At 53.1% G+C, this 27,667-nt stretch overlaps 8 protein-coding genes across 8 annotated transcripts; 3 read left to right on the plus strand and 5 right to left on the minus strand.

The window, feature by feature from the left end:
• Positions 1-338: 338 nt before the first annotated feature.
• BDV59DRAFT_201409 (uncharacterized protein) lies at positions 339-2,563 on the plus strand (the record flags this gene model as incomplete). Its single annotated transcript, XM_073693794.1, has 3 exons — positions 339-369; positions 420-819; positions 871-2,563. The coding sequence occupies 3 exons, from the start codon at positions 339-341 to the stop codon at positions 2,561-2,563; spliced, it is 2,124 nt and encodes a 707-aa protein (XP_073548866.1).
• A 53-nt stretch (positions 2,564-2,616) lies between these two features.
• BDV59DRAFT_201410 (allantoate permease family MFS transporter) lies at positions 2,617-4,298 on the minus strand (the record flags this gene model as incomplete). The annotated part of the gene is made up of 5 exons (XM_073693795.1): positions 2,617-3,259; positions 3,309-3,580; positions 3,634-3,734; positions 3,783-3,878; positions 3,941-4,298. 5 exons carry the CDS (start codon positions 4,296-4,298, stop codon positions 2,617-2,619), a joined length of 1,470 nt encoding a protein of 489 aa, XP_073548867.1.
• Positions 4,299-6,804: 2,506 nt separating this feature from the next.
• Positions 6,805-8,579, minus strand: BDV59DRAFT_207469 (putative MFS sugar transporter; the record flags this gene model as incomplete). The annotated part of the gene is made up of 5 exons (XM_073695002.1): positions 6,805-7,199; positions 7,263-7,783; positions 7,844-8,081; positions 8,137-8,477; positions 8,542-8,579. 5 exons carry the CDS (start codon positions 8,577-8,579, stop codon positions 6,805-6,807), a joined length of 1,533 nt encoding a protein of 510 aa, XP_073548868.1.
• Positions 8,580-11,240: 2,661 nt separating this feature from the next.
• BDV59DRAFT_21889 (uncharacterized protein) lies at positions 11,241-13,647 on the plus strand. The gene is made up of 5 exons (XM_073695991.1): positions 11,241-11,643; positions 11,710-12,138; positions 12,198-13,005; positions 13,080-13,332; positions 13,389-13,647. The coding sequence occupies exons 1-5, from the start codon at positions 11,358-11,360 to the stop codon at positions 13,401-13,403; spliced, it is 1,791 nt and encodes a 596-aa protein (XP_073548869.1). The 5' UTR covers positions 11,241-11,357; the 3' UTR covers positions 13,404-13,647.
• BDV59DRAFT_176852 (mitochondrial import receptor subunit TOM22) lies at positions 13,610-15,284 on the minus strand. Its single transcript, XM_073689516.1, has 3 exons — positions 15,051-15,284; positions 14,567-14,856; positions 13,610-14,319 (listed from the first exon to the last, which is right to left on the minus strand). Exons 1-3 carry the CDS (start codon positions 15,166-15,168, stop codon positions 14,263-14,265), a joined length of 465 nt encoding a protein of 154 aa, XP_073548870.1. The 5' UTR covers positions 15,169-15,284; the 3' UTR covers positions 13,610-14,262.
• A 101-nt stretch (positions 15,285-15,385) lies between these two features.
• Positions 15,386-17,402, minus strand: BDV59DRAFT_176855 (mitochondrial-processing protease subunit alpha). Its single transcript, XM_073689517.1, has 2 exons — positions 17,233-17,402; positions 15,386-17,158 (listed from the first exon to the last, which is right to left on the minus strand). The coding sequence occupies exons 1-2, from the start codon at positions 17,329-17,331 to the stop codon at positions 15,521-15,523; spliced, it is 1,737 nt and encodes a 578-aa protein (XP_073548871.1). The 5' UTR covers positions 17,332-17,402; the 3' UTR covers positions 15,386-15,520.
• An 83-nt stretch (positions 17,403-17,485) lies between these two features.
• Positions 17,486-20,551, minus strand: BDV59DRAFT_21924 (putative C6 finger domain protein). The gene is made up of 7 exons (XM_073695992.1): positions 19,989-20,551; positions 19,808-19,920; positions 18,903-19,748; positions 18,771-18,857; positions 18,435-18,721; positions 17,969-18,383; positions 17,486-17,906 (listed from the first exon to the last, which is right to left on the minus strand). Exons 1-7 carry the CDS (start codon positions 20,163-20,165, stop codon positions 17,729-17,731), a joined length of 2,103 nt encoding a protein of 700 aa, XP_073548872.1. The 5' UTR covers positions 20,166-20,551; the 3' UTR covers positions 17,486-17,728.
• Positions 20,552-25,139: 4,588 nt separating this feature from the next.
• On the plus strand, positions 25,140-27,065 carry BDV59DRAFT_201415 (putative serine/threonine protein kinase; the record flags this gene model as incomplete). Its single annotated transcript, XM_073693796.1, has 1 exon — positions 25,140-27,065. The coding sequence occupies one exon, from the start codon at positions 25,140-25,142 to the stop codon at positions 27,063-27,065; it is 1,926 nt and encodes a 641-aa protein (XP_073548873.1).
• Between the last annotated feature and the right edge of the window lie 602 nt (positions 27,066-27,667).

Genomic DNA, 27,667 nt, shown 5'->3' on the forward strand with positions numbered 1-27,667 from the left:
GCGAGATCCGGCCCTGTCCGTGGCTCAGCCTTTCTTTTGTTTTTGCCTATCCAACTGGTGGATGATAGATACCCATTGCATGCAAGCGTGGCTTTTCTTTGAATTGGGTTGCTGGAGTCGGTATTCCTTGGTTGCATTTGATACTAGTAACTCTAATGAATTATTATTCTGTGGATCTCGATAATTCGCATATATTTCAATAGCCGTCTGTCTACCTCGTGATGGTCATTATTTGTGGCGCGACGGCTTGCAGCGTAGATCGGGAGCTGCTTATGGTGTCCAAGCGCGGTAGAAAGTCCCCTCACCAACTTCCCAACCCAAAACATTGCTCTATCCACATGCCACCACCAAAGAAAGTCGCCATCATCGGTCAGTACGCTTCATCCCAGATTTCAGCCCGTCTAGCTAACTCCGCTCAGGTGCCGGCCCCTCGGGCCTTGTCACAGCCAAAACACTCCTGCACAGCTTCCCCGAGGGGACATTCGCCCCGGTCATCTTCGACAAACAACGTCACATAGGCGGACTCTGGCCTATAGACGACCATGCTCCAACCGACAACGCATTTATCCACCCGCAGATGCGGACCAACCTGAGTAGATTCACGGTGTCATTCTCTGACCTGGCGTGGGAGTCTGTCATCGACGGTCCGGCGGTGCCGACGTTTCCACGCGCCTGTCAGGTAGGCCGGTATCTGGTGAAGTATACCGAGCTGTACCTGTCTCGAGCGGACCTGCGACTGGGACAGGAAGTCGTGCAAGCCGCTCGTCAGACGGACGACGGCCCTGTGCGGTGGGATGTGCAATGGGGCGAGACGCGGGGGTGAGTTGGATAACCTACGGAGTACCGTTCCTCCCAACCTAACCGTACCAGCACCTCCAACAACCTTCAGTCGGAATCATTCGATTATCTGGTCGTTGCATCCGGATACTTTGCAACTCCATGCACCCCCGACATCCCCGGACTGGACGATTTCCCCCACCGCACGATCCACAGCTCAGCCCTGCACACCGCCGAGGACATCGACCAGTTCCTCGCCAGCCGCGTCCCACGCAGCGGGAACATCGTAGTCATCGGGGCTAGCATGTCCGGCGTGGAGACAGCGTCTGCACTCGCCTTGCACCTATCTTCTCGCCGCCACTCCCCCAAACCCAACACCACCAGCTCGCACGACTACGAGGTCCACCACATCTGCTCCCGACCCTTCTGGACAGTCCCCTACTTCGTCCCAGCACCTAGCACCTTTCTCCCGTTAGACCTGTCCTTCTACGACCTGGACCGCCGGCCCCCTGGCCCCGTCGAATACGGCTTCGGCCCTCTCTCCGGCGCCCAGGCAGCGAAGACGAACGACTACTTCCGCAGCCTCCTCGGACGGGACTACGAGGGGATCGGCAGCGTCGGCGTGCAGTCCACCAACAATCCCGCGGAGCGGGTAGCGCCCTCATGGGTCGCCGTCGAAGACGACTACGCGGAGTACATCCGGCGCGGCGCGATAAAAACGACCGTTGGGCGGGCCTCGCGCATCTACCGCGACGGTCGACCCCGGATCGACATCACCCGCAACGACGGCACCGTGGTCGCGCTGGACAACGTCGCGGCCATTGTGCTCGCGACAGGGTTCACGCCGGATGCGTCGCTCGCGTTCCTCCCGACGGAGGTGCTGTCGCGGCTCGAATACGCCCCCGCGGACCCAGCCCTCCCGCTCGTCCTCGACGGCATGGGCACGTCGCACGCCGACCTCCCCGAGCTGGGCTTTGTCGGCTTCTACCGCGGACCGTACTGGGGCGTCATGGAGATGCAGGCGCGGAGCCTGGCGCGGACGTGGGTGCGGGCTGGGGCTGAGTGCGGGATTGTGATGTCGGAGGAGACGCAGGAACGGAAACGAAGGGAGCGGCTGACGGTCCGCGAGCTCCGACGGGCGGATCCCCGGTTCGCGAGTGCGCAGTTCCCCATGGGGGACTATGTTGGGTTGATGGAGGCGTTTGCGCGGGATCTGGGGATCGAGCGGGCTCCGCTTGCGGGCGGTTGCGGCAGCCGCGGGCCGGTGGTTCCTGCGAGGTATACGGCGGGTGGTGGCGTGGAGCGAGGGACTGGGCCTGGGCTGTCACAGGCTGGTCTGACGATGGCGGCGCTGCGGACTGCGTTGGCCCCGACGGCTGGGCATGGTTCGTCGGCCGTCGCGGCGGCGGTTTTTAGAGCGCTGCATGGGGCTTGGAGGTTCTCGCGGGTCAATGTCGACGGTGGTGTTCACACGGGTCAAATGACGTTCTACCCCCGGTATCCGTCTACTGGCTGTGAGAAAGAGTACGTGTGCGAGGGAGTCGAGGACGGGAGGAAGACGAGGTGTGCGTATCAGCTTAGGGGATCCCGGATTATCCTCTCGCCTTTGGGTTTGGAGCTCCCGTTCTCTGAAGTATCAGCCGAAGAAGGCAGAGGGAACCTTGTTTGCTCCAGCCGTGCCGGTGACTACGAATACTTGTTCCACTTCAACGGCGTGGTGGTCTCCTCTTGGGAGTGCACTCTATCCTCTACATGCGGACGAACGAGAGCAGTCTACGCGCGCTAGAAACAGCAGAGAACAAGTCTATATCTGAGATCCACTACCAACCAACGCCCCAGCTAATACGTAAACCGGAAACTCGGATGATCATCGCCCAGGTTATCCCGCTCCTCCTCCGGCAGCTCGTACCGATGGTCTCTCCTCCCCCGGGCCCGCAGGCGGTTCTCGCGCACCACATACGCCAGAAACAATGCGCACGCGACACCACACACCCAGACCATGCCCAGACTGACGCCGTAGCCGGTCGGGTATGCGGGGGCCTCGGCGTCGTAGAAGACGTTGCTGGCGACGAGGCCGCCGCAGTTGCCGAAGCCGATCTGGAACGCCGACGCGATCGACTGCTTGTAGTGGCCGCCCATGTTGTTACTCAGCCAGCCCATCAGGATCGGCTGCGTCAGGTACCCGCCGCTGGTGATGGCGAAGATGGCAAAGTACCGCGCCCCCACCGGCACGGACGCCTGGCAGAGCAGGATCACGTACCCGGTCGTCGCGACGAGGCAGCCCGCCAGCGTGAAGAGGTACCGGTGGCGGAGGCGGTCGCTGAGGAACGCCGCCGTGAGCGAGAGCACCGTCGCCACGATGTACACGGGGATGCTCATCACCTGGGCGCGGACGGCCGTGTACCCGAGCTGGTGGAGGATCGTCGGGGTGAAGAACGAGACGGCGTAGCCGGTGTTGACGATACCGAAGTACATGAGAGGGCTGGCCATCAGTCAGTGGGTGTGATATCTCTGATGGAGAGGAGGCATACCCGAGATAGAGCTTGGGGTCGCGGAAGGTGCGTCGGGCGGCCGGTTTGTCGAGCCGGTCCATCCGGGTGTTACCCCGGTCGTTTGCGAGACGACGCACCAGAAGAGCCCGTTCGTCCTCGTTGAGGAATGTGGCCGTCTCTGGCCAGTCGACGATGATGAACTTGGAGACCACGGCTAGTACCACCGTCGCGAGACCTTCGATGATGAAGATCCATCGCCAGCCGCTGTATCCGCCAACGCCGTCCATGTTGTTGATCGCATAGGCTAGGAGCTGGTAAATGTCAGTGTCTGTGGATGAGGCGGTGGGTTGGGAGGCGAACGTACTCCGCTGAAGGCACCGGCGATGATGCTGGCGCTGAAGAAGACGTTCAATCTCCATTGTAGCTCGTGGCGACGATAGTACATGTTGATTAGGTATACGCATCCTAGGTTCATCAGTATAGGGCATGGACTGGCTGGAAGATAGAACATACCAGGCATGAATCCGGCTTCAAACACCCCAATGAGTACGCGGCAGACGACGAGACCGCTGAAGCTAGACGTTACACCTTGACAGACGGTGATAATGCCTTGAGAATGTTAGCATGAAAAGTGCAAAAGATGCTTAATGATGTGGTCGAAAGAAGCATACCCCAGAAAAAGATGATCCCGCTCAACCACCACGAAGGCTTCACCTTCTTCAGGATGATATTACTCGGGACTTCGAGCAAGATGTACGGGATGAAAAAGACGAACAGCGCGACATTGTACTGGTGACCACTCATCCCCAAGTCCTTCTCCAGCCCCATCAACCGAGCATTGCCGATATTGATGCGATCCAGAAAGGCGAACATGAAAAGCAGGTTGAGAATGGGCACGACACGGTAATCGCACTTCCACAGCAGCTTCCTTTCCTTCACCGGGTCAATTTCCGATACCGAGGCCTCGCCAGCTTTGAGATCCTCAATTGTCTCCTGTGTAGCCAGGTCATCTTGCTTCTCGGTCGACATGTTTGATTGCCAGCGGTTTGGTGCCGCTGCGGTTGTATGAGAGAATCGTCCCGCAGTAAGTTGGAGGCAAGAAGTGAACGTCGGTTGCGAGCATCCCTTATTTATTTAAAATATGTTAATTCTCCAACCCCGCAACCCCGGGCTTCTGTCACGGCCTATGAAACTGGCGAAACTAGACGCCGCACGACCCTACTAGCTGCCCACCCTCCTTTCATCCTCTCCTGGTGACGTGAATAGAAGCTACCCCGTTCCGCGCTTTACTAGCCGAGTTCCGCGCTGTCGCCGGCCCAATATTACCTATTTAATCCGGTTATTGGCTCTGTTTAGAGTTACAAGAGAAAGTCTGTCCTTGGCGAGCGAGTCAGCCCTCTCCATCATTCGACCAAGGCTCAGGAGCTACCCCATTATGTGGGAACCCGCTGACACAGTACAGCAGGAATATAGAAAGTGTAAAGGAATCGAGCCAGCAGGGACGCTCGGCAGGTGAAAATGCTGGATACAGCATGGATTAAGCCTGTTACACGCTGGTGTGGGAGATCTCGACCCCAGAGTGCTACATGCAACTCACAGAGCATATCAAAAGTCCAGTCCATAGAGACTCCCCTAGCGGAGAAGCCGTAGTTATGTATCCTGTCCTTAGTACCCTTGTCCTGTATGAAGCACTCTCCAACCTCCGCATTCCCCGGATTTTCCCCAGAAGCGGGGATCCAGTGCGGAGCAATTCCACATTTGGCGGTATGGGGCCGCACGGTCCACGATGCTGATTGGGAACACCCGTTGTTCTTGAAAAGGAATGTAGCGCCGCTAGAGGGACAACTTGCTTGGCAGACGGAATGGCATTCCGCTGGCGGACTTGACCTGAGCAATTGTCACCTTTCGGGCTTGCAAGTGGCTAGCTGCTGGCCTGGAACTGAGAACTACTAGATCCGAAAGCGTCTATACTTCCGGGTGCTGCTTTTTCACTCAAGATTATTATTCTCTTATCGCATGGTTGATTTGAAGCAGGTTCCCCTTGCGTAAATATGCTTGCTGGAAAGAAGATAACCGTCTCCATGGCTACTTGCCATAAGAGCGGTAGAAGAAATTGTCGATTATGTGAACATGTAACACCAGGGGATATAATGATCAAAATGAAGAACTCAAGAGACGCCAGATACTGGAGACTCTGTCGGCAAGGCTGCCAGAATATTGAAATACGAGAGGCCAATCATCGTGCCATCCTATTCACCAAGGCTGTTGATTGCTTGTTACCTTTACCTCCACTTGAGTCAGATATGGGGTCTGACATAAATCCTTAACAGGCGTTGTTGATTATGATACTTAACTGAGAAGTTGGAGGTCTAGATAGTATAGGAGATAGACATCATTCCTCCCCGTAACTTGGAGCCTGTAGAGAATATCATCGGATGGACCCTTTCTATCTTTCTGAGGCTCATTCCCCACAAGTGCTTCATATGATGTGTGAACTGAGTTGCGTTAACATAAACTTGTATGCTGGGAATGGAAAGTCAAGGTGACGCATTCCCTAAGTAAATTCTATTCATGCTTAAATCTACTCCTTATCCTCTATCTCCACACCATAACGCTCCCGCAAAATTCCCACTACCTGTTTCGCAGCACAAGTCTATAATGGGGTTTCCGCGGACTGCAAGAGCAAGCTGCCTGATGCCGCTCATCTCCGCCACCAGCCTGAGCTGTTGCAACCGTTTCTTGACTGGGCGAGGTCGAAGGCACGGGGCCACTCTGTCAGCAATCTCGGCGCTCTTCTTCCCTGGGCAAAGGAAACAAACTGCAAGAAGATGACAGAGTACTTGAAAAGCCCTGACCTGTGGGAACAGGATTTCCCTCGACATATGAAGGGCTACGTGGAGAAATGCCACGAATTTTGAATGTGCTCCGTCTCGCCTGTCCAACGGTAAGTTCCATCTGCCTTAACTGGCTAGGAGTACGACTGATGACATATTAGGAAAGTTGAGGGAGTATCTTTCGGTAGAGACTGTTGGACATGTTCTTGGACGAAGGGGTGACTATTACCTAGGTGAAAAAAAGAACAGGATTGGTGTGTGGGGAGGGAGAAGTCTGCTATCTGGGACTATATAACTTAGTAAATTTTATAGTTAGGCTTTGGCTTTTATTATGTTATTTGATGGGTATAGCAACCAGAATCTATTCCAGTATAAATGGCAGAAGGGATTTATAACATGTGAGCTAATATCGTTACACCACAAAAGATACAAAACAGTACTGGATTTGCGGCTCCCATATCTGGTTTTTCCCGGGGGTTTTCCCGTTTGTAGTTAATTATTCTCGTCAGCATCAAGCACTTCAGCTGGTCTGTAATTTATTGCTTCAATCCATCGTCTCTGCTACATCTGTCAAGAGATATAAGTCTGCAAGAATAAAACCTAGCAGTGAAAAGCGCTAAACTATGCGAGTATACTTTCATATTGGCTAAACTTCCATAATTTATTAGGCAGCAAAATATTCTCAAATACAAGCAAAGGAATTACCTATTCCGCGAAATGTTCTCGAGGGCACCAGCGTCGGACTTCTCATTTGTGGTCTCTTCATGCGTCACTCGCATTCCCTTCTCTGTGATAAGATCTTCGCCATGTGTGACGTGATTGGCACCACCGAAAAGGGCGTCGATCTCTTCTAGAGATACTTGCTTTGTCTCAGGGATGAAGAAGAACACAAAAGCAGCTAGGAGGAAATTGACCCCAGCGAACATGTAGAACGCATAGAACCCACAATTTTCGAGGAATATGGGGAAGAATTGCTGGAAAATGGTGTTCGCGACGTTCTGAGTTTGTGAAGCCATACCCACGGCTTGGGCGCGAACGTTCATGGAGAAGATCTCTGACGTCCAAATCCACACGGTAGCTCCCCACGAAGGCTTGTCTGGGATAGGTCAGTAAAGAGTTATATCCCCTCATGTGCTCCACTGTATTGCGGAAAACTTACAGAAGAAGATGAAGAGGAAAAGTAAAAACACAATCGATATACCGACTGGCTGGGTTTTGACACCGTTGGGGGACGGCGTCTCTGTCTCGACAGCCGATACAATGATCATGCAAATTCCCATGCCGACACCACCGACCATCAGGAGGAACTTCCGTCCAAATCGATCGATAATCCAAACGGCATTGAGTGTGAAAATAATCCCAAAAGTAGCATTGAGGGCATTGATCAAGGCAATCTGACCAGCGCTGGGGAAGACCTTTTGATAAATTTTGGTGGAATACGTGTTAAGCGATCCTTGTCCGGTAATCTGCTGTCCTGCGTTGATGACAATCGCAAGTAACATGCGCTTGCGGAGAGATTTGTCCTTCCAGAGTGCAGTATATGTGCCGGAAATGGCCTCCTTTTCGTATTCAATAGCCTCGCGGATTCTGAGCAACTCATCCTCGACTTCTTCTTCGGTGGACCGGACTCTTTGAAGGGCGGCACGGGCTTTCTCGACATTGTTTTGGCGTTTGATATACCTACAGTGTTGTTAGTATATTCGAAAAATGACAGGGTTTTTCGATCGACATAGTTCGTACCATCGAGGCGAGCCGGGAATAGTTGGAAGGAGTACCAGGATGAGCGTCGGAACAAGGAGCTGGAAAATAACAACCATTTTCCAGTCCCACTCGCCCAGATTCTCCTTGTGCTGCGTGCATCCGTAGTTGACCCAGAAGCAGATAAACGACCCAACAGAATAGAACATCTGCCAGAAAGTCATAATCTTGCCACGGATCTCCGCTGGGGCCAACTCTCCGATATAAACCGGACCGGAAGCTGCAACACTTTTAGTATTTCCAATTATATGATGACTGCTGGGAGGACGACTTACTTAAAGCGATACCTTGACCAATACCGATGATACACCGACCAGCGAGGAAGCATGCGATACTATGATAAGGCGAGAAAGTCTGCATGAAGGTAGCGGCGATGACGAGCACGCAACCTGTGGCCATTCCAGTCTTGCGGCCAGCAAAGTCTGCAATTGGACCACCGAGAAAGAAACCTCCGAAAATAGCGCCTACTGTATAGGCTGTGTTGACTGCGCCGATCATGTTCGGACCGGGATCATTGAAGTAGGCGACCCAATTATCCGAACCTTGGACGGAATTGTAGACCGACGCATCGTACCCATAAAGAACCATGCATGCTGCAGCAACAAGGGAGATGTACCTATTGCAGGCAATTTAGCAACGTGGTTTCAAAGTGAGCAAGAAAAGATAGGGGATATACAGACCAGTTGTACAGCCTCTTTGAGCCGATACTGAACCCCATGATGGGCGACGCTTTTTGGGCTTCTTTCCCAATCTCCTAGCCAAATCAAGCTCGAACAATGAAGCTCCGATCTTTGGATGATCAGCCAACTGTCTGCTTGGGTCCCCCAGCTAGAACGGAAGATGGAACGGATCGACCACGCAAATCCAGCAGCGGAGTGACTGCGCTGTAATACTTAAATACTGCAACCTTGGGAGCGGACGGACAATGAGATGGGATATGGGAGCTGCGAAGAACCGGAGGGATTCGTATATTAAGCCATGGGACCCAAGCTTGTAGGACTGCGGCCACGCTAAAAGCCAAGAGCCACCAAGGGGGCACTAGCATCCTGGTTCAGCCTTGATAAAAGTCGGCTCTGATTCCAGACTCTCTGAGTGGTGGGGTATCTGGGGAAGTCCGAATCCAGCAGGTTATTGGAAAATCCCCACACTGGTGTTTCGACGGCGCTCTGCTGATGTGGAGATATCTGGGGGTAAGATTCGAGGAAATACTTCGGCATCGCCAGCCATTTCTCCAGTCGTTCCACGAATCAGCTGCAACACGAGAATCCGGGGGCAACATAGAGCGGAATCCACCAATAAAATGGGGTTCAATGGCTAATCGGGGCCGGCGGAGAAGAGGTTTCATTAGCGTGAGAAAAGAAGTAAAAGATAACGACTGGGAGAGTTGGATGTCACATGTTCCATGCAAGCCCTCATGACTATTCACTTTGCGAAGCATCAGCCCAGTAATCTTATCTCCAGCTAGAAGCACTACCCGTTCATGAACATATGATGCACTACAGAGTAAGCTCAAAGCATTCATCTAGGTAAACTGTCCTATTATCGGTTAAGCCCGATCTGCTGGTTCTTAGTTCGTATCTGCTCGACTCTCGCATGGGCCCCTTTACACATGTCTTAGGTTGCCACCGGCTAATTGCCTTCTGACACTTGCATTGGGCGCTCGAGAAAGTACTGGGATTCGGTCCGCCACTGTCGGTGGTGTTTGGAGGTTTGCATCCGCTAACTCCAGATCGAACACATCTTGGACTCTTCTGCGAGGCCGTCTCGGATCGATCCTTCGTATAACCGTTGGAGCGGAATACGCTGAGCCTGCTGGCACTTGACAATCTCCGGTGACTGTGAGCTCGGAAAAAGACAGCAACCCGCTAGGATTAGGAAGTTCAAGAGAAAACTCGCCATCATTTCTTGGTGATGTCTGCGTTGGGTGCATGCCGGAAGCCCTTCTGTAGTGATCTCGAATATTTCTGTACGTCCAAAGACATGAGCATATCAGAAAGGATACCCCAATGAAGGCCCCCAAAAATATGCATGCCTTATAGAATACACGGAGACTCCTGGGTTCTGGTCTGGAGCAATGAACCTTCAACTTTTCAATTTTCTTCACCGGGTAACACATGTCGCAAAGGCTTCTATCGGCTTCTGAGAGGTCTTCCGATATGCATTTGGTTAGTGTGTCCTCTTCGTCACAGACGGCATCTTCGCAACTTGCCCCGGATTCGTGAGCACTCCCTTCACCAGTGTATCGCCGGAAGTTCCACCAGAAGCCAGACAAATATCTGGCAGGCTTGACAACACGGAATACTTGGAATATTTGGCTCTGTGCGGTGGATATAATAGACGTCATGATTCCATGGTATTGGCAGGCTGACGAAGACAATTCGGGGTCCCGGCGGATACGGTCTTTGAGAAATTGAGGCTTCTCTTTCTCAAACTTCTTGTTAAGTGTTCTCATATGACGCATGGCGAATTGCTCTTGGGGACGTTCGTGGAAGAATGGAGATTCCAGCGACCCTAATCCCTCCAGCGTCACCGAGTCTTTGAACAGCTGTATACCGACAGATTCTCTATTGATCTGTGTAAATGTCAGAGTTAACTCGAAAGTCGGCTCGGCTTCATATGCGGCACGATTATTGTGGTGTTGGGGTGTTTCCAGAAGCTCGAGCAACACGTTTGGACCCTCTTTCCAAGCCAGCAGGTGGATCGACGGGCTCTGGCAACTGGGGTTATCTGTCTGGAGAATTTCTGACACAGATAATTGGACACCGTCTGACAACATATCGCCGCATGCCGATATATATATCGCATCGCTCGGGGCACAAACGGGCTGTCGGCACATGTCCTCTGGTCTGTGCGAAGTAGACCGAAGTATGGTATAGAGACAAGCGAGAAGGCGGTGTTGGCAGTACATTGCATACGTCAACCAAAGAGTGTATGTAAAATTGGCTTGATAAAATGCAGTAACTTGAATCATGCAAGATGTCGCTGGGGACAACCTCGGGTTTTGGAGGCAGCTGCAAGAACAGAAGCTGCGATTGGCATAGACACCAGGTATAGAAGAAGCAGTGATCCATCTACCTACGCCTAAGGCTAGATAAGGTGTATGACATTCATGATTGCCTGATTGTTATGGCGTCACTATACTAGAATGTCTAGGACATAGTATGCACCAGTAGTACTTTGGATGTCTGGTGGAACTGATACTATGCAGCCACTAGACAAAATATGAGCTGAACAAGGGAAATTCAAGGCTTCAATATCCTATGCCCAAGTGAAGATTAAAGTCACCATCCTCTTCCGGCCATATAACATCACGTGCTCTCGCGACACCCCGACGCGATCTCATCGCGGCCTCAAGATCTGATCACTTCACGATCAATCAACTACTCCCTCCGTTCTCCTCTCCAACAAGGACACCTTGATACCATAGGAAACACACCGTTTTGCTCCCTTATACCTCCTCTTCAGCCAAACACGCACACCTGTTACGTGACCTCTGATGCCCCGCTCTCGTGGTAAACCAAAGCAGACGCGGCTTAGTTTCGCTCCTGTCTCCCCATCCTCACAAGCTGCCGAGCCGATCCAGATCGCAGACGATGGGGCAGATCGCCGGGCGAATCTACGTTACGAACACCCGTCACTCCCGATTCTGCGCAAAGACAAACCGCGGCCGCTAGAATCCAAAATGTCCTCTCCGTTCGTGGAAGCCAAGCCTGCGGAGAAAAAGTCCCGCTCGAAATCCGAAAAACGCAAACGCAAATCCTCAAAGAAGAATAAGAAGAAAGGTGCGATATACTTTTCCTCTATCACCATGTGAGTTGAGCTATCGCTGATGTTGGAGAGGGGCGTAGAAAAACCAATCGAGTTGTCCGACACCGATGAAGTCATTACCGTCGAACAAGGTAGCGAAAGCGACGACCCTCTCCAAGGAAGCACGCACGAGGACAAGACACGCCAATCGGTAAAACGAAAGAGGTCACCTTCTCCAATTGTCGTGGATCCCTCCCCTCCCCCGGAACCCTCCCGCGCTGCCGCTTCAGACGAAAGTGATGCCGAAGAGATCGTTTCGCGGCCTGGCCGGAAGATCAGACGCGGGACAGCCCCTCAACCCCCTACTGTCCTCGATACCTCTGAAGAGTCCGAAGATGAACCAGTGCGGTCATCTCCGGTCAAGAGGCGAAGGCTCTTGAGAAGTTCCGAGGCGCCTCAGACTCCACGTCGAGAGCTCGACCAGGACCGACTAGACATTGAGGAGGATCTGGAAGACCTTCAAGACTCAGGTACGTTGGCGTGCTTTACGTCTGTATCTTCCTTGGGTTATCGGCTTATTGGGTTGCAGTCGTCAAGGAAACTCGAACCCGCGGGCGGCTTGCGAATTCCGTACGGGCGCAGAGACAACAACATCTGGAAGCTTTACGCCGCCGAAGGGCTGGGGACAAAAAGTCCACAGATGTCGATGAAGAGCAATCCGAATCCGAACCCGAGTCCTCCGCGAGTGGATCCGAAAGCGACGAGAGTGCCATTCAACAGCCGCGCCTTCGCCACGAGAAGAATGACAGCGACGTGGAATCTTCAGTCCCAAGCGACGAAGATCTGGATCGCTACGAAGATGATTTCGTCCTGGAAGACGAGGAAGACAGATTAGGAGTGCCAACTGACCTACAGGGGGTGCCTTTCGAGTTCACTCGGCATGCCTACAAGCAGTTGAAGGACTACTTCCAGGACGCCGTGGAATGGATGGTACACAACCAGCTCAACCCGGCTTTCCCGCGGTCCAGTCCAGTCTACGAGTTTGCTTTTACGAAGCTGGAAGACGAAGTCAAAGGACGGACCGGCTCGCAGTTAGTCTCCTCAGTATGGAACGCGGCTTTCCGCAGGGCTCTGCTTGCCAGGCCGCAAATGGAGATCACCGCGTACCCCACGAGTGATAACCATCCCTGTGATGCCTGCAATCGATCAGGACATCCGGCATCATTTGATATCAAGTTTTGCGGCAAAGCGTATTCGCTTGAGACTCTTGAACCCCTAACGGACGAGACCAGCGACAACGACGATGACGACGAGTCCGAAAAGGAAGATGACGGCGAGGAGCATGATAGGGATGGATATGTTTTGCCGAGCGAAGATACCCGATTCTACCTGGGAAGGTGAGCATTTCTATAAAACTTCCCGTTGTTGACGCTGCATCTTATCTGTGTCGGATTGCTCACATCTACTACAGGCACTGTAAGACTAAAGCGGAAATGGCGCACACCCTCACCCATTGGCGGTGCCATCTCAACGAATGGGTCGTAGAACACCTTCGACAAACGGGATATCTATCAGATGACGCGATCCTCCGACGCAGCCATTGGAGCCAAAAGCGCAAAGAAAAGTATGCTGCGGAGGCTATGAGAACGATGATCGAGAACGACGAGATCAAAAAGCTTTGGAGGGACTTCCACATCAATCTGAAAACAGCGAGAGAGGCAGCTGTATGTTTACATCTCGTCCCTACCAATGTTCAAAGTTAACATCTATATCTCCGCAGACCAACACTAGGTAGACTTTCACAAGCTGAACTCATCAGAAACGAGCATACATCTTGTCAAAATTTGAGACATCATATCTCTAGGCCCATTCGCATTTGCAACATTCTGGCATCTTGTACATACCGCGCCTTGGTCTTTTCTATCTACTGCCTTTCTTCCTGGAACTTGGTCCTGCTTTTACACATGTGATACCCCGATTATGCTGCTTTTTCTACATAGTGTTTCTGTTCTCAACCTGCAAACCCGGAGTATCAGTTGGCTCCTAGATACGAACCTCGGTGCTCTTAATAACGACCGCTACTCCTGCGCCTCTAGATCCATTCACATTCCATTATCTAGAAACACATAGCCATAAGACAGATGACAATAGGAAACAACGAAACGAACAAATGTTATAGAAATACACGCATTGCCATAAGATCCAGAAGACCCGGAACAAGGCATGAGGGGAGAAAAAAGTAGATAGACCAAAGACTCCGAAAGAAAGGGGAGACCGAAATCCATGACCGTTAACCACCAACTTCCGCTTTTGCCGCGCCAGCCCAAAATCGCAAAGTCGATCAACTGCCGCTGGTACGCTTCCAACCGGATCTGGTTCTTTTGTACAATATCCCAAACATCAAACCATCAAACCATCGAACTTGTCATGCATGCGAATTTTTGGTCGTTTTATTCGAATATTGGGGGGAAATTTTGTGTACACCAAACGAAGAGTTGTCGACAAATCAGTCTTGCCCCAGGCAGACGGAGACATTGGACAACGGTGCAGGTGTACAGCAACAGGCGAATGGCATAAGTTGAGTTGTGGCGACGATAAGCCATAGTTGGTCACTCCCACCTGTTGCGATCTTCACCTTCGGTGGTTAAGTCCTTTTACAGGGAAGGCTGAGCCTGCTTCTCATCCGAGGGACCGGTGCCGGGGGTGAGCATCTAAGAAACGGTCCAGTTAGTGATACTCTCGCATTTCCTGTGCCAGCTAGATTCAACGAGATGATGCAAGTGCAGGGACGCGAGAACTTGTGAAGAATCGCTGCTTTCTTGGCGCGCTTCGTCGACGAAAGAGTTTTCAAGTCACGGAACATGACAAGCTGTACACACAACCCGCGCGACAACAAGGAGAACAGGATGTAGAAATAGCGGAATGGAGCGAACCCGTTGAATGAATTCACGAACGTACCTCGTTGGCTCCCTTGATCATACCCTGCTCACGCTCCATCTGAATGTACTGCTCCTCCTCCGCGTAGGCGAGGGCCCATGGGACACCGAGGAGGAAAGCGCTGGTGCTGATGATCCAGAGCGCCTTGCCGCTGAAGGAGAGACTGGACTTTGTGAAGGAGGAGACGGAGGAGACAGTGCTGGTGACGGTGCGGCGGGTGGAGGGAGGGATGATATCTTTCAGGGCGGACAGACGGTCGAAGAGGGTCTCTCCCTCGAGCTCGAGGTCGGATTCGACGGAGATCTCGGACTCTGCAGTGCAAACGGCATTGTCAGAAACGGTTCGTCATGGCAGTTCATTGTCACCTTGAGGTTGAGCCGGACTCGGTCGCATCTTCCGGGTCGCGGGACGAATGGGAACCATCGGATGCACCAGGACCGTGTCCAAATGCTTGAGATGGCACTGGCATCGAAGGAATTGAGAAACAGAATATCAGGGAACTAACCGGTGTCCGTGTAGTCGTCCTCCTCCTCGTCGTCGGAGGCGAGAAGAACATTGTTCTTGGTAGGCTGAGGCTTCTCCTGGGAGAAGTGCTCGTCCTCGACTTCGGTAAGCTTGACCATTGTGACGGTGATGAATTAACGAGGAATATACAAAGACGAGAGGGGGAGGAGGGTTGGAGTGGTAGAGAGGAGATGGAAGTCGAGAGGTTGATGGAGTGACGGAGAATTGAGGGAAGGCGGCGGACTGGACTGACGGTCTCTTTCTTTCGTTCCAACTTTTTTCCCGCCGGGAGCCAGACGAACCCAAATCGGCAAGGAGCTTCACGGCTCTCCCGATGCTCCCCTGACTAAGGTAGATTTATCGTACAATACACAGTAACATAGTTATTCTATGCTTTTCTTAATTACAGCAGAGTGAAGAACGTCCCCGGCTCTATACTATACAATTCTCCCTAATGCCTCCCGAGGGCTCTTACCTCCGTCCAAGCTTCCATCGCGCGATCCGTTCCTGGATCTCCTCCCACGGGAACGGACGCAGTCTATATCCCTCCAGCTCGCCTTCCTGCAAGACCACCGTGGGCCGGCCAGTGCCCTGTCCCTTGTTCTGCACCAGGCCGCCGAAGACCTGGCGGGCAACGCGCCGCAAGTCCTCCACCGTCAAGCTCTCGATGTGATGGCACATCTCCTTCACCCCGACCTTCCGGCCATGCACCTGCACCTGGCGACCGAGATCCTCCAGCTCGACCATCCGAGACTCCAGGTTCATCAGAAGCGAAGACCGCAGCTGGTTCTTGGCCCGGTTCACCTCCTGGGGCTGCAGGGCGGAATAGCCGGTGTCGAGGGTCAGCGCCTGCAATTCGCGGCACATGACCTCGAGCATTTCGGTCGTCCGGGTCGGGCTGCACGACGCCGAGATCCCGAAGATCCCGCTGTCGGTGTAGCTGTGGTTGAAGGCAATGCAGCTCTCCACCCATCCGTGCTGGTTCAGCACGTTCGTGTAGAGACGGGAGTACATGCCCTTGCCCGGACCTCCAGCCGAGAAAGACCCACCCCCTCCGAGAAGAGTCTGGAGAGTGGCGAGGGCGTAGATATCAGGGTTGGAGATGGGGAGGGCCTCGAAGGCGAGGTGGATATGGCTCAATCGGGGGAGCATGGGGCTCGCCGGAGGAGGAATGGGGGGAAGGGAAAGGAACCCGCCGGTGTAGTGGGAGGGCTGGTTGAGATTGAGCGACGACGGTTCAACCAGCGACGGGTCCAGAGGCTCGGCAGAGCTGCCTTGGGATCCAGACAGGTTCTTCAGGAAGGGGAGTTTCGAGAGAAGGCCGGCCTGCGACGACGGGGTGGTCGAGATAGTCGAGGAGGGCGTAAACTGGGGGACGGTGGGCACCTGGCCCTCAGAGGCCGCCGAGCCGGAGCTTGACAGCGTGCTGTCAATTCCTGAGCCCGAGAGGACGGGGCCTTTGCTAGACGGATGCGTCCGCATGTCACCAAAGTACTGCTCCGTGAGCTTGACAGCGACGTCATGCGGCACGCCGGCAAAGGCAACGACCATCCGCTCGGGGTTGAAGAATGTATCCCGATATCTCTCAACAACAGACTTGTTGATCTCGTCCAGTCTCTCGCGCGGACATAGCAGAGGATTCCCAAGAGTGTTGTCCTTGTAGGCCGCCGTATGCACCAGCTCCGGCAGGATGAGCTCCGGCTTCGCCCAGATCTCGGTGATCTCATACTCAGCGGTCGCTAACTGCTGGAGCACTTCCTCTTCGGTGATGATCGGGTCGCGGATCGTCTCGGCCAACAGGCCCAGGGTCGTCGGAACGGCGGAGTTGAAACTGGCAGCCTGGTACATCAAGGACTCGCGGGAAGACGCGCACTGGATGTTCCCACCGAGGCTCTCAATAGTCTCCAGCATGTCATCGCTGGAACGCTTGTTTGTCGATTTGAAGGCGAGTCGGTCCATGATGTGGCTCACGCCTCGCAGGCTCTCGTCCTCATAGCGAGATCCGGCGTCGACGTACACTCCAACACCAGCGAAGGGGCCCGGTAGAGATTCGGTAGCGACACGGATGCCATTCGACAGGGTAGTGATCTGGTCAAGCTCCGCAGGGTCCTGCAATTCAGTTCAATAGAGTGTTAGCCATCTGGCAACAGACAAGCAGCGATACGCAATCTGTCGGCATTTACCTTGGAAGCCTCGCTGGCCGTAGCGAAAGTTCTCGACGAACGAGGTACGCGAGCGAGAGGCTTCGCAGACTCAACGGCGCGTAGCACAGACCGACGCATTTTGATCACGATTAGTTCCAACGGGTTCGCAGCAAGTAGGTTACCAGGACCCGTCACGGCGAACAGCTTTGCGGACGTCACGGCCGCACGGGTTTGTCGCAGCCGGAGATTCCCTCGGAGGTGCTTATCTAATCCATCGGTCACTGACCAGGACATCGAAGGCCCACGATTATTTTCGAGTTATATGATCTTTACAGGTTACATGACTTTCAGATCATTATCGGAATGAATTGATCACTCTGATAAGCATACGCTCACATATCACGCCCATGAAACACAACAAGTCATCAATCGTAGTCTATGTCTAAATGCGCCATTCCAAAATAAAGCACAAAGCCACCCATCAGGCTACATCTGCAAGTAGCACCAAAGCCAAGGTATATACTATACAACTTAATCATAACAACCGCAAAAGTTCCAAATCCTGTGCAACGGCAGGGCTATACGGCGCACAGTCCTCTAGAAACTGAAGCATTTCCTGGTTCCATCGCTCCCAGCCGGCGGGTAGCGTGCTCCGCAGGCGGGGGTCGGGCGAGTGCGATATACAATAGAAAAGGAGGATTTGGCCGAAGAATCTAATCCATTAGCAAATATTCTCCGCGTTGGGTGAAATGGGCCATCCGGGTAGGAAACGTACTGCGAGCAAAAGGCAAACTTGATTGGAATGCAGCTCTTCATACTCCCGAAGATGCCGCCCACGACGGGCCAGTGCATGGCATTGCGAAGTCCGCTGCGCATCTGCTCAAGGTCGTCGTCGCTGAGGGAACCCGGGATGCGTAGCGCTTTGTACAGGTACGGCCGGCCGATGTGGAATTTGGCGATCATGAAGCGGCCGCGCAGCATCGCTTCGGAGACGGCGGTTGCCGGCGTGAGCGGGCGATTGGGGTCAAGAGGCATTGGAGAGATAGGGGAGGTAGCGGTGTTGATGTCGGCGGGGGTAGTAGGGAGGGTGTCGGGGAATTGGATGGCTGGCGGGAGGTTGAGGCGCCATTGGTCTAGCTGGTGGTGGAGTTCTATGTTGATAGCCGGGAGGGGGAAGGTTCCTGAGTCGGCTGATATGATGTGTTAGATATTGGTTGGCATGGATGGTTTGGAGGACATACAGTAAAAGTACAGGGAGTGGCGGATGCGGGTGAGGATGATGCGGTGAGCGACCTGCGCCAGGAAGTGGTATTGGAAAAAGGAGTCATCGATGTCCTCTGTCGATGAAGTTCGCACGAAGGCGTGTTCGAAGGGGATGAACTTGGGAATGGGCACGAATTCTTCGAGCCGGGAGAGACCGCTTGGAGGGAGGTGCAGTTCCTGTACAAGAATGGCCTCGTTCATGAGACAATTCCAGTATGCTCGGGATTTCATGTCACCCTCCCACTGGTCAAAGTTGACGTCGTGGCTGACTAGTTAGCTGGGCGGAGGAGCTAAAGAAAGAAATGGTCACTTACTTGGTGAGCATTTGAAGACAACAAGTCGCTGCGCGGTGGATCATGGACCAGGAATCCAATGGACGGAGGATTTGGCTGTAATAGACACTGCAAGATGTCAGAGATATTCCCACAACAGACGATGTGCCATACAATGATAATAGATAGAATTGGCAGCTCGGAAGATCATTCTCGCACATCAAGAAGCCCATGCGCCTACGGGCTTCGTTAAAGAACCGCAATCCCGGCGGATCTTCATATATCACATCCATCCAATCTGGCCGCTCAAATCGATTGCCACGCGTGCCTGGCAGCGGATAATTTCCCTCTCGATGGGCATGCACCGCTAGACAACCCAAGGCCATGACGTTGAGTACCAGGCAGCTCTCCATGTTGTAGCCAAACTCAAACGCAGCGCCGAGCGTCGATGCAACGTAGAAGTTCTTGTCCATGATCGGCGTGAACGGGTTGAACGTAGCAAAAAAAGCGTCAGAGAGGCCTTTGACCACGCCCAGTGGCAAGGCATCCAACCAGTCCTCGCCAGCTTGTGGCGGGAATGGACAGGAGTACATGGGAAGCTGGGGACGCTTCGTTTCCAGCTCGATTACATAGTTTCTTCCGAGACTTTCATGCGCTTCGAGAAGTCTCTTCGGGAGAATCTCCCGCGCACCCGGCCAGAGAATCACGCCATGTTGACTGAACGAGATAGAGACCTGTCCATTTGCGTTCGTCGCATCCGGACGTTCGTCCAACTCGAAGTCATCCCGTTCACCAGCAGGCGTCAGGTTCTGGACGGAGGCGTGTGTGATAGGCGTACGCTTGTGGAAAGCTTGACTGCCTTGGTCTGGGGTATGGGTAGTCTCCACCGGGCCGTCAACCGCGGCGAGCATGTGTCTCTGTAGAGACTGGATGTCGCCGGTGATGGTCGATGGAAGATTCTCCAATTTAGTCTCCAGTCGATGGAGAGTGCTCATGATCAGACTGAGCGAATGATCGCGCCTGGCGGGTCAGCAGGAGGATCCATCCGGGGTAGATAGCGCTTAGCATGACAGACGTACTTGGAGGATTTGCGTTCATTGTAGACGCATTCCAGACCAAGCGACTTGCACAGGCCGCATTTCGGCCGCGATTCGTCGCATCTGGTCTTTTTGAGGCGGCACGTTTCGCAAGCCTATTACGCACGTCAGACAGGGTTTCCGAGGGATTGTGGAACCAGCGCACGAGGGAGTTGAAACGCACCACTGTCGCAATGAAGTTCCGCGGCTTCTTCGACGGCCCGGACGTCAGCTGCAGATCCTGACTGGGGGAGAGGAGGTCATCGATGGGCAGCAGGCCGTTGTTGGGAGCGTTATCGATATGCTCTGGCCGCTGAGCACCGCTGGGGGTTACGGCGTCGTCGAACGAACGCTTGCTCATGGTGCATGATCAGCGAGGATGGATCAATTACGCATCCTCCGAGCAGAAGATTGATTTCGTCAGCCGCTCGGAGCGAATGGATGGTCGGAATTGAATGTTGTATCGATCGTTCTTCAACGATGAAGATGATTCATTTTCGTTGGCGGTCGGGAGGGCGGGGGCCGATCGCCGACCGACCAATGGTAGGGCTTTAGTCAGGTGACCTTCTATCCATTTCTGCCGTTTATTCGTCCTTCCGTTCAGATATATATATTTAGTGACCGTGAGATATATTTAGATGGATGGATCGGAGAGAACACATGGAAAAGACTGGGTTGATCTGGAAGTGGAAAAAATTCAAGCGCCGACCAAGATAGCACTCAACCAGGCTAGAACATTGCGCTCAGCGTCTCGTTGTTCTGGATGTAAGCATGGTGCCAACGGATTGTTTTGGGGAGTTTCATATTGGTCGCAAGTGGCTTTGATCAAACCCTATTGGTCGCAGAGACGGAAGGCTTGTCGCCCGGTTGACTTACGCAATACGCAGTACATATCATAATCTATTGGACTGATGTGTATGCAGTGATGGTGAGGTGCTTGATATAGACTGCCTTGATACCTTAAAACCACCAGCCAATAATCTAGCATCATCTAGTAAAATGACCAACAGTACGTAGTATTACCAGAAATACCAGAATCCGTCTTCAGGTAGGGGGAGCCATGCAGAGTAAAGGCCATGCCTAAGCGCTACTGTGCTCGAACGGACATCCACCTCCATGTACCATGTATGTCCTTCGGACGCATGCACGCGCACGCATGGACTGATGGATGATGTACGGAGTATGCCGACGTGCCGTTGGGATCTACCTCAGACATGCCGCTGAATTTTTCTCCCTTGCGAGGAGGGAGAGCGAAACAAAAGGGAAGAATCGACAGAAAATTCTATGGTGCGCGATTTAATCTCCTTGCGACTGTCGACATTGTTGTCTCATGAATGTGTCGAGCCACTCCAGATGATCGACTTCGTAAGGAGGGATGGATTGATCGACTACGGAGGGAGGGGTTGGTACACAAACCCCAAAATATTGAATCGCAAAATCTGGGGAAGAAAAGCGTCTGTACACTGTATGTTTTCTTTGTCCCACCGGCATCCAAGCGATGCAGACCAGTCAGCTGTGGGAGTGTCTTCCCTGTCGGGATGACGAGGGATGCCGGGGAACAGGCTGCGGCATCCCCCAGGGCGTCTGATAGGTACGGGACTCCCTAATTAATACCAGTCATATTAATATAGGGATTTGCTTTTTCCCCCTCTGTTCCAAGTGCTTTATCCGTCGGAGGAATCCCAAACACGACCAAGCCATGGCGAAGATCGTGCGGGGTAAGGGCTGATCCAGCAGTGTTGGTTGCCTGTTTGGGAACTGTGTGAGGCTTTCTGTTTGTTTCCCCTGATTCGCCTCGCCGGGGGATCACCTCTCCACCTTAAAGTCAACTATGGGAGGTGATGGAGTAAGGGTGTTGTTTAAGGAGCCGATTCTACAGGAGGCAACTGGAATGTATGTTTCAGGGAGGAGTTATTTGGAGAGGTCATGATAAGACTTGATAAAGCGATAAAGCAATGACCTCTGTTTGGCCCAAGATCCCGCCAGGCATTAACCGGAAACAAACAGGGATGAAGAGAGATGAATTAGGTTCATGTTGAGAGTTCCTCTATCTGATATCTGACTCGATAGATGGAGGGTTTGATGGTTACCATGGAAAGGAAACGCTCTAACCGCCCTCAGCATACCAGATGACTGAAGATCGAGGGTGATGATCGAAGCTGATGGTAATCAACGTAATCTATCGATAATTACGAGGGTTATGATGAAGGATAGAAATGAATGGAAACCGATGGAAGATGGGAGAAGATGACAGGACAACCGTCAACCCTGGTGTGTTTACGGCACAACAACAGGTCAAGGATCGCGTGATGCCAGGCGGTTGAAACAGGCCCTCATGGGATGGATGGATGGGCCGACCCAGGTCGATGGTGATGGTGGTGGTGGTGTCGTGGTGGTGGTGGGACAACCACGTACATGCTCAACCGCCAGGACAAACCTTACCAGCACACCCCGGGAAGCGGTCAAGTGCCGCTAACGCAACAGCTGTTTAGCTGCAGGCTTCACCGCCAACCTCACTCCTTCTCAGGGCATCCTCGAGGATTTGACTGATTTCATCCCATTCCATTGTACATCATCGGATGATGAAACGCCCATACTCGGTATGACCCTGGGAGATTCCTGAGACGTCATGAACCCCGCAGAAGAAGGAAGAACCTCGTTCTGGCTGCACACAGGAGTCGCGCGCGGCAAACGGAACACAAAGGCGTTGTTGGGATTTCCCTGGGACGTCGTGCGTACCAACCAGTGGGAAGGGAACCAACCATCAGAGGATTCTGGCTGGACTCTTCCGTACCAGTCTGCTGTGCTCTCGGCGTTATCAGAGTTTCACCCAACTTCTCTGCCGAGTAGGGAGGGGGGACCTTCGTCAGCCCCCAAATCGATCAGTCTGCAACCACCTCATCTGCCCCAGACATGCAGTCCGGATGATCATCTTTTTCTCCCACTGGTCGATGGCAAATCCCCGTCCCCACCGCCCAATTGGGCGCTGGCGTCATGCAATTGCGGGATAGTGCCAACTCGGCGCCATCTGATTGGATTGCGGGGCAGCAACCCCGTCCGGAAATAGAATAGTGGACTACCGCCACCGTTGCTCCGCCATCGGCCGAGGTATGATCCGCAGTCAATAATGATGGGAATGGAAATGTCCTTGGAGCGACGGAGATGGAGGTTGTTGTCAGAGGAGGATTATTTACGCCGTAGTCAATTGTAGTCTTACATCGAAGGTAGCTTATGACAGGTCGATAGTAAAGAAGAACAGTTCTCGTCCTCCATCATCGTCCGTAAGGCAACAGGATGGGTCGACCCTCCAGACCCTGGGACCTGCAGGAACTCGGCGGAGCAGGGTACCCGGACGCTACGCATGCTTGGGCATCGAGTACGGAAGAGTGCAGTATCTCGACTCAAAATGTAGGAAAATTATGTCAATGAAGAAGCTCTCATTCCCCTGACTGACGGAGCAACCACGACTTGGGGTCCCTAACTATTAGACACTAAGATGGGTCATCTAAACTTTCTGGCACGGGGGAACCAGTTGTTTCCTCACTCCCGTCCACATGGCATGTTACTCCGTAGGCTCCAGAATGATCACCCAGAGAACAAAAGAGGGACCTTTCATTCCAGTCCCTGACAGCGGACGGTAATGCGGAAAAGAATGTTCGATTAGTTGACATCCAAGGTCCTTGAGTACTTTCTCCCAAGGGGAGCACATTATGACAAACGAGAATGTCTCGTTTCTCAGCCATGACGAGCGCATGGTGAATCACTCAGGGGGTGTGGAGACCAGGAAAGTTGGCCGGAAGCGTCTGCAGCATGATCATCCTGTATTGAATCTCAATACCACTCCCATACATAACCGCCTAACCGCATCCGGATTAGCGGTATCCTCCGACAGCCATGGAACCAATCCCCAGCAGGTTCTCGTTCTTTCGCCATCGTCAGCCCGTGACTCAAGGTTCCGAGTGCCGGGTGGTTCCATTCATAGTCCGTCATTTCCCCCCCCATCATTATCTCTCCTTATCCCTATCGCTCCATCCGCCATCTCCATCTCCTCCTACTCCTACCTACCTTCTCCTGCTCCTACTTCTGTCCTCTTCCTTCTCCTTCCCTTCGTTCCACCCCTCCTCTTCCTTCTACTTCCTCCTCTCTTTCCTCATCTTCCATCCTTCGCTTCCCTTCGCTTCCTCCATCTGCTTCTTCTTCCATCCTCTATTCGCTTCCATCCCATCCTCGTTCGCCTCCCTAATCAACATCCCATCATCCCGTTGGGATTTCCTCATCTTGTCTCTCAATACGACCTCCTACAGCAGAGTACTCTCGACAACTTCTTGACTCTCGTCAGATCCCTCACTTTTCGGTGGTTCTGCAGTCACCCCGAGTCTACTCTTCTGTTGTGCCGCCTGTCCCGTTCCTGATCTTCCGAACACCTCCCGTGACTCACCAGCTACCAACGACCAAGTCATACCGGACCCACACTTTTACAGCTGTCAATCCGACTCCCGAATACCTCCCGCATCTCCTCACTGCCTATTCCATACGTGTGAGAGTTCGCTTGCGTGGTGTCGTCCTTGGGTCCGTTACGTCGTCTGTCCTATTCCCGCGTACAGAACCTGGGCCGGGTGCTGGTATTCGGTGCTCCCCCCGTCCCCCTTTCGGACGAAAGACGCCCTATACCAGTCGTCCAGTGCCTCGGTGTCCTTATATATCGTCCTCTGCCCGGCTCTGATCCTTCCATTTGCTCGGGACTACGGATGACCCTATAATCTCGAACCCATCCCTCGAGTCACGCCCTCTATCCTTCAACCTGGTGTTCGAAGGTCGCCATTACGAGACTCCTGTTTATACATTGGCATCCTGGTTACGATATTTACGCAGCGTTTTCTGTCTCTCTACTTTGCTTGCTCTTCCAACGTCCCCGCTCTAGCTGTCGGACAACGCATCTTCGCTTCGACACACTCTCTCATCTTTCCTGCTCGGCTTCCGGCCTATTATTGTGAAACGATATACAGATGAACCCATAACGGTCTTTACACTTTCCTAGCGTCTCATCCTCTCAACTGCGCCACGCGCCAATTCGTTTTATTTTCTTTTGTGACCATATCACCACTCCGATATTTATATGAAACTTTGACTCGACAAGCGCCTGATTGTTCTTTTCTACATTTCCTTCCGCTTCTCTTTTCCTTTCGATATTATCCTGTCCTCTTTCCCTTCGTTGCTTTTCCTTCGGCGGTTTAGCTCTTGGAATTGCAGACTGGGCCATCTGTCACAACATTGGTCCTTTCATCCGCCCATTTCATACTCGGCTAGGGTTCTCGACTCCCTTCTGCGATATATCATGGAGTGTTTGAAGAACAGCTTCGTGGAAGGCCAGCTCCTCGGTGGGCGTTTCCGCACAGTGGCCCCCCTCAACCATGGCTCCTTTGGCATGGTGTTTTTGGCAACTGACATCAAAACCGGTGATGATGTTGCCGTTAAATGCTTGTTAAAGGGCCGCGCGGCCGATTCGATCGTCTCCATGTCAGCCGAGTCCCGCTTCGAAGAGCTCTACTGTCACAAGCGTCTTGCATACCATCCGAACATTGTCAACCTCATCCATTCGTTCGAGACCGATACCCACATGTACCTCGTCCTGGAGTACTGTGCCAACGGTGATCTGTACGAAGCTATTCGACTCAACCGTGGTCCACTCGAGACGGAGCACGTCCGTGAATTCATGCTGCAGCTTCTCAGCGCAGTCGAATTCATGCACGAGAATGGCTTGTATCATCGGGATATCAAACCGGAAAACATTTTCTTGATGCAAGACGGATCGATGAAGCTTGGTGACTTTGGATTGGCCACCCGCGAGGCATGGTGCCAAGAGGCCTGTGTCGGAAGCGATCGGTACATGGCCCCTGAGCAGTATGAGCCCACCAACAATGGCTATTCCCCTGCCAAGGCCGACCTTTGGGCCGTGGGAATCTGCTTGCTCAATGTCCTCTTTGCCCGAAACCCTTTCGCCACCCCGACCGAGTCCGATATCCTGTTTGCCGACTATGTCCGGGATCGTCAGTCTCTCTTTGATATCTTCCCTAATATGTCGCAGGATACTTTTGAAATTCTGCGACTGGCCCTGGCGATCGATCCTGAGAAGCGTTCGCTGTCTGGCATCCGCGATGCCGTTCTGCGAACCGTCTCCTTCACCACCGATGATGAGGCATTGGATGAGTTCTGTACAGACGAGCGTGAGGTCGTCCCCGCAAGTGCCAACCGTGAGCCTCTGCGCACTCCTTCCATCCAGAGCCCGCAGGTCAACCAGGGCGACTCATTCCCTTGGGCCAAGGCACTCCAGTCCAGCCCTCCCCAGGCGATTCGCCAACTGTCCGCCATTCCCGACAACGAGAGCTATTCCGAGGATCTTTTCCCTCCTTCCGAGACTGCCGGTACGTCGTGGTTCTCAGTTCACCAAGGCACCCCCTCCATGGCCTCGGTGTTGGAGTCCAGTCTTGAGGAGTCTTATCGCCCGGCTCCCTTCCGCAAGGCAGAGCCTCGATTCCCTCCTCCGTCGGATCCTGTTCCGATCACTGGGTCCTTGCCTAGCCATGCCACCAAGCCGTTGCCTTCCCTGTCGATGGTGTTTGGTCGCAAGAAAGATGAGCAAATCTCGAAGAGCTGGAGTGATCTGTGGGATGAGGAAGAAGAATCCGAAGGCGAGGACACGGCTCTGCAGCAGCGTCGTGAGCAGAACTCCCGCAGTTGGAGTCATGAGAGCAGTGGACCAGGGCTTTCTAGTCCTCTGACTGGGCTTCGTGAAGCTCAGGGATCCTCCGTGCTGAATGTGCAGTCTCCGCCTCAGGACTCTCCGGTCAACTCTCTCAGCGACGTGTCCAAGATGACCGGCGAGAACACCCCTCCGACGAAATCGACCCTGCCATTCTCGCAAAGCTCTCCGAAGAAATCCCCCATGGACAAATGGGCGGCCCTCGGTGACAAGAGAAGAAACTATAAACCAGCACCGAGCTCCTTCGCTCCCAAGAAAGCCGCGAGCAATATGAGCTGGCGGCGTGACTGGGGCCTTGGATCATCTGGGTTCGATTATGGTTCGTGGGCGAAGAAAGAAAACCTCGGAACCCCTGAGCGACGCCGTCGTCCGTTCCTCGAGAAGGGTTGGCGACGCGACTCTCCGGAGAGTCCGAAATCGATCAAGGCTTGCAACGGTTATGACGGCAGCATCGATGAGGACCTCGACCTCGTCGGGGGCTGGCATGACTTGCACCTTTGACCGCCCATTCCGCTCACCCTTCCCATCTGCGTCTAGTTTTCTTCTCTTCGGCTTGTCCCGGCTTAATTCACGTTTTGATTAGGGGAAGAGGAAAACACGATGGAAATTTACATACTTCATTCTGCTACCCTTCTTTGCTTCTCATTCTGATTCCTATTCACCTTTTTGCCATTGGTGCACTGTCCCATCCGCTCAAAGGGTCTCCCCACGGGGACTCGCTCCGCATCATATTACTTCACCGTTCATAGATCTTTTTCTACCTGGCACCCACACCGTTCAACATTGCATATTCATCTTGTTATTTTCCACTTCTGTATAATACAACTACCTTCAACGAACCAGCGGTGGCGATGAGCAGTTCAAAAATGACTTCAATCATGGACAAAGGGGATGGAATGTTTTTGTTTCTTGGGAGGGATTTTTCACGGGATATCAACCGAACAGAAAATGGGACAACCCGAGGAGTTGGACCCCGACGCAGAGGCTGGAGGGGATGAAAGGAAGCAAGATGGATCAAGTCTTTTTGACAACCTGAAAAAGCCGAAAAAAAGCTACGAGAAAAGCAACTGATCAACTCTTTCGTTCTTCATGTGGCAGCGCAT

The sequence above is a fragment of the Aspergillus ambiguus genome (assembly GCF_047715705.1).
Source record: "Aspergillus ambiguus strain CBS 117.58 unplaced genomic scaffold BDV59scaffold_12, whole genome shotgun sequence".
Classification (NCBI taxonomy): domain Eukaryota; kingdom Fungi; phylum Ascomycota; class Eurotiomycetes; order Eurotiales; family Aspergillaceae; genus Aspergillus; species Aspergillus ambiguus.

Bases quoted from the DNA above. Each gene is read 5' to 3' on its own strand.
- BDV59DRAFT_176852 (XM_073689516.1), bottom strand. From the start codon at position 15,168: ATGGTCAAGCTTACCGAAGTCGAGGACGAGCACTTCTCCCAGGAGAAG. The intron at 14,857-15,050 runs GTTAGTTCCCTG...TTTGCACTGCAG, and splicing joins GGACGACTACACGGACACCG to AGTCCGAGATCTCCGTCGAA. The intron at 14,320-14,566 runs GTACGTTCGTGA...ACCGTTTCTTAG, and splicing joins TGATCAAGGGAGCCAACGAG to ATGCTCACCCCCGGCACCGG.
- BDV59DRAFT_21889 (XM_073695991.1), top strand. From the start codon at position 11,358: ATGCCCCGCTCTCGTGGTAAACCAAAGCAGACGCGGCTTAGTTTCGCT. The intron at 12,139-12,197 runs GTACGTTGGCGT...ATTGGGTTGCAG, and splicing joins GGAAGACCTTCAAGACTCAG to TCGTCAAGGAAACTCGAACC. The intron at 13,006-13,079 runs GTGAGCATTTCT...CATCTACTACAG, and splicing joins ACCCGATTCTACCTGGGAAG to GCACTGTAAGACTAAAGCGG.
- BDV59DRAFT_176855 (XM_073689517.1), bottom strand. From the start codon at position 17,331: ATGCGTCGGTCTGTGCTACGCGCCGTTGAGTCTGCGAAGCCTCTCGCT. The intron at 17,159-17,232 runs GTAAATGCCGAC...ACTGAATTGCAG, and splicing joins CGGCCAGCGAGGCTTCCAAG to GACCCTGCGGAGCTTGACCA.
- BDV59DRAFT_21924 (XM_073695992.1), bottom strand. From the start codon at position 20,165: ATGAGCAAGCGTTCGTTCGACGACGCCGTAACCCCCAGCGGTGCTCAG. The intron at 18,858-18,902 runs GTATGGCACATC...GACATCTTGCAG, and splicing joins CAATTCTATCTATTATCATT to TGTCTATTACAGCCAAATCC. The intron at 18,722-18,770 runs GTAAGTGACCAT...CTAACTAGTCAG, and splicing joins TGTCTTCAAATGCTCACCAA to CCACGACGTCAACTTTGACC.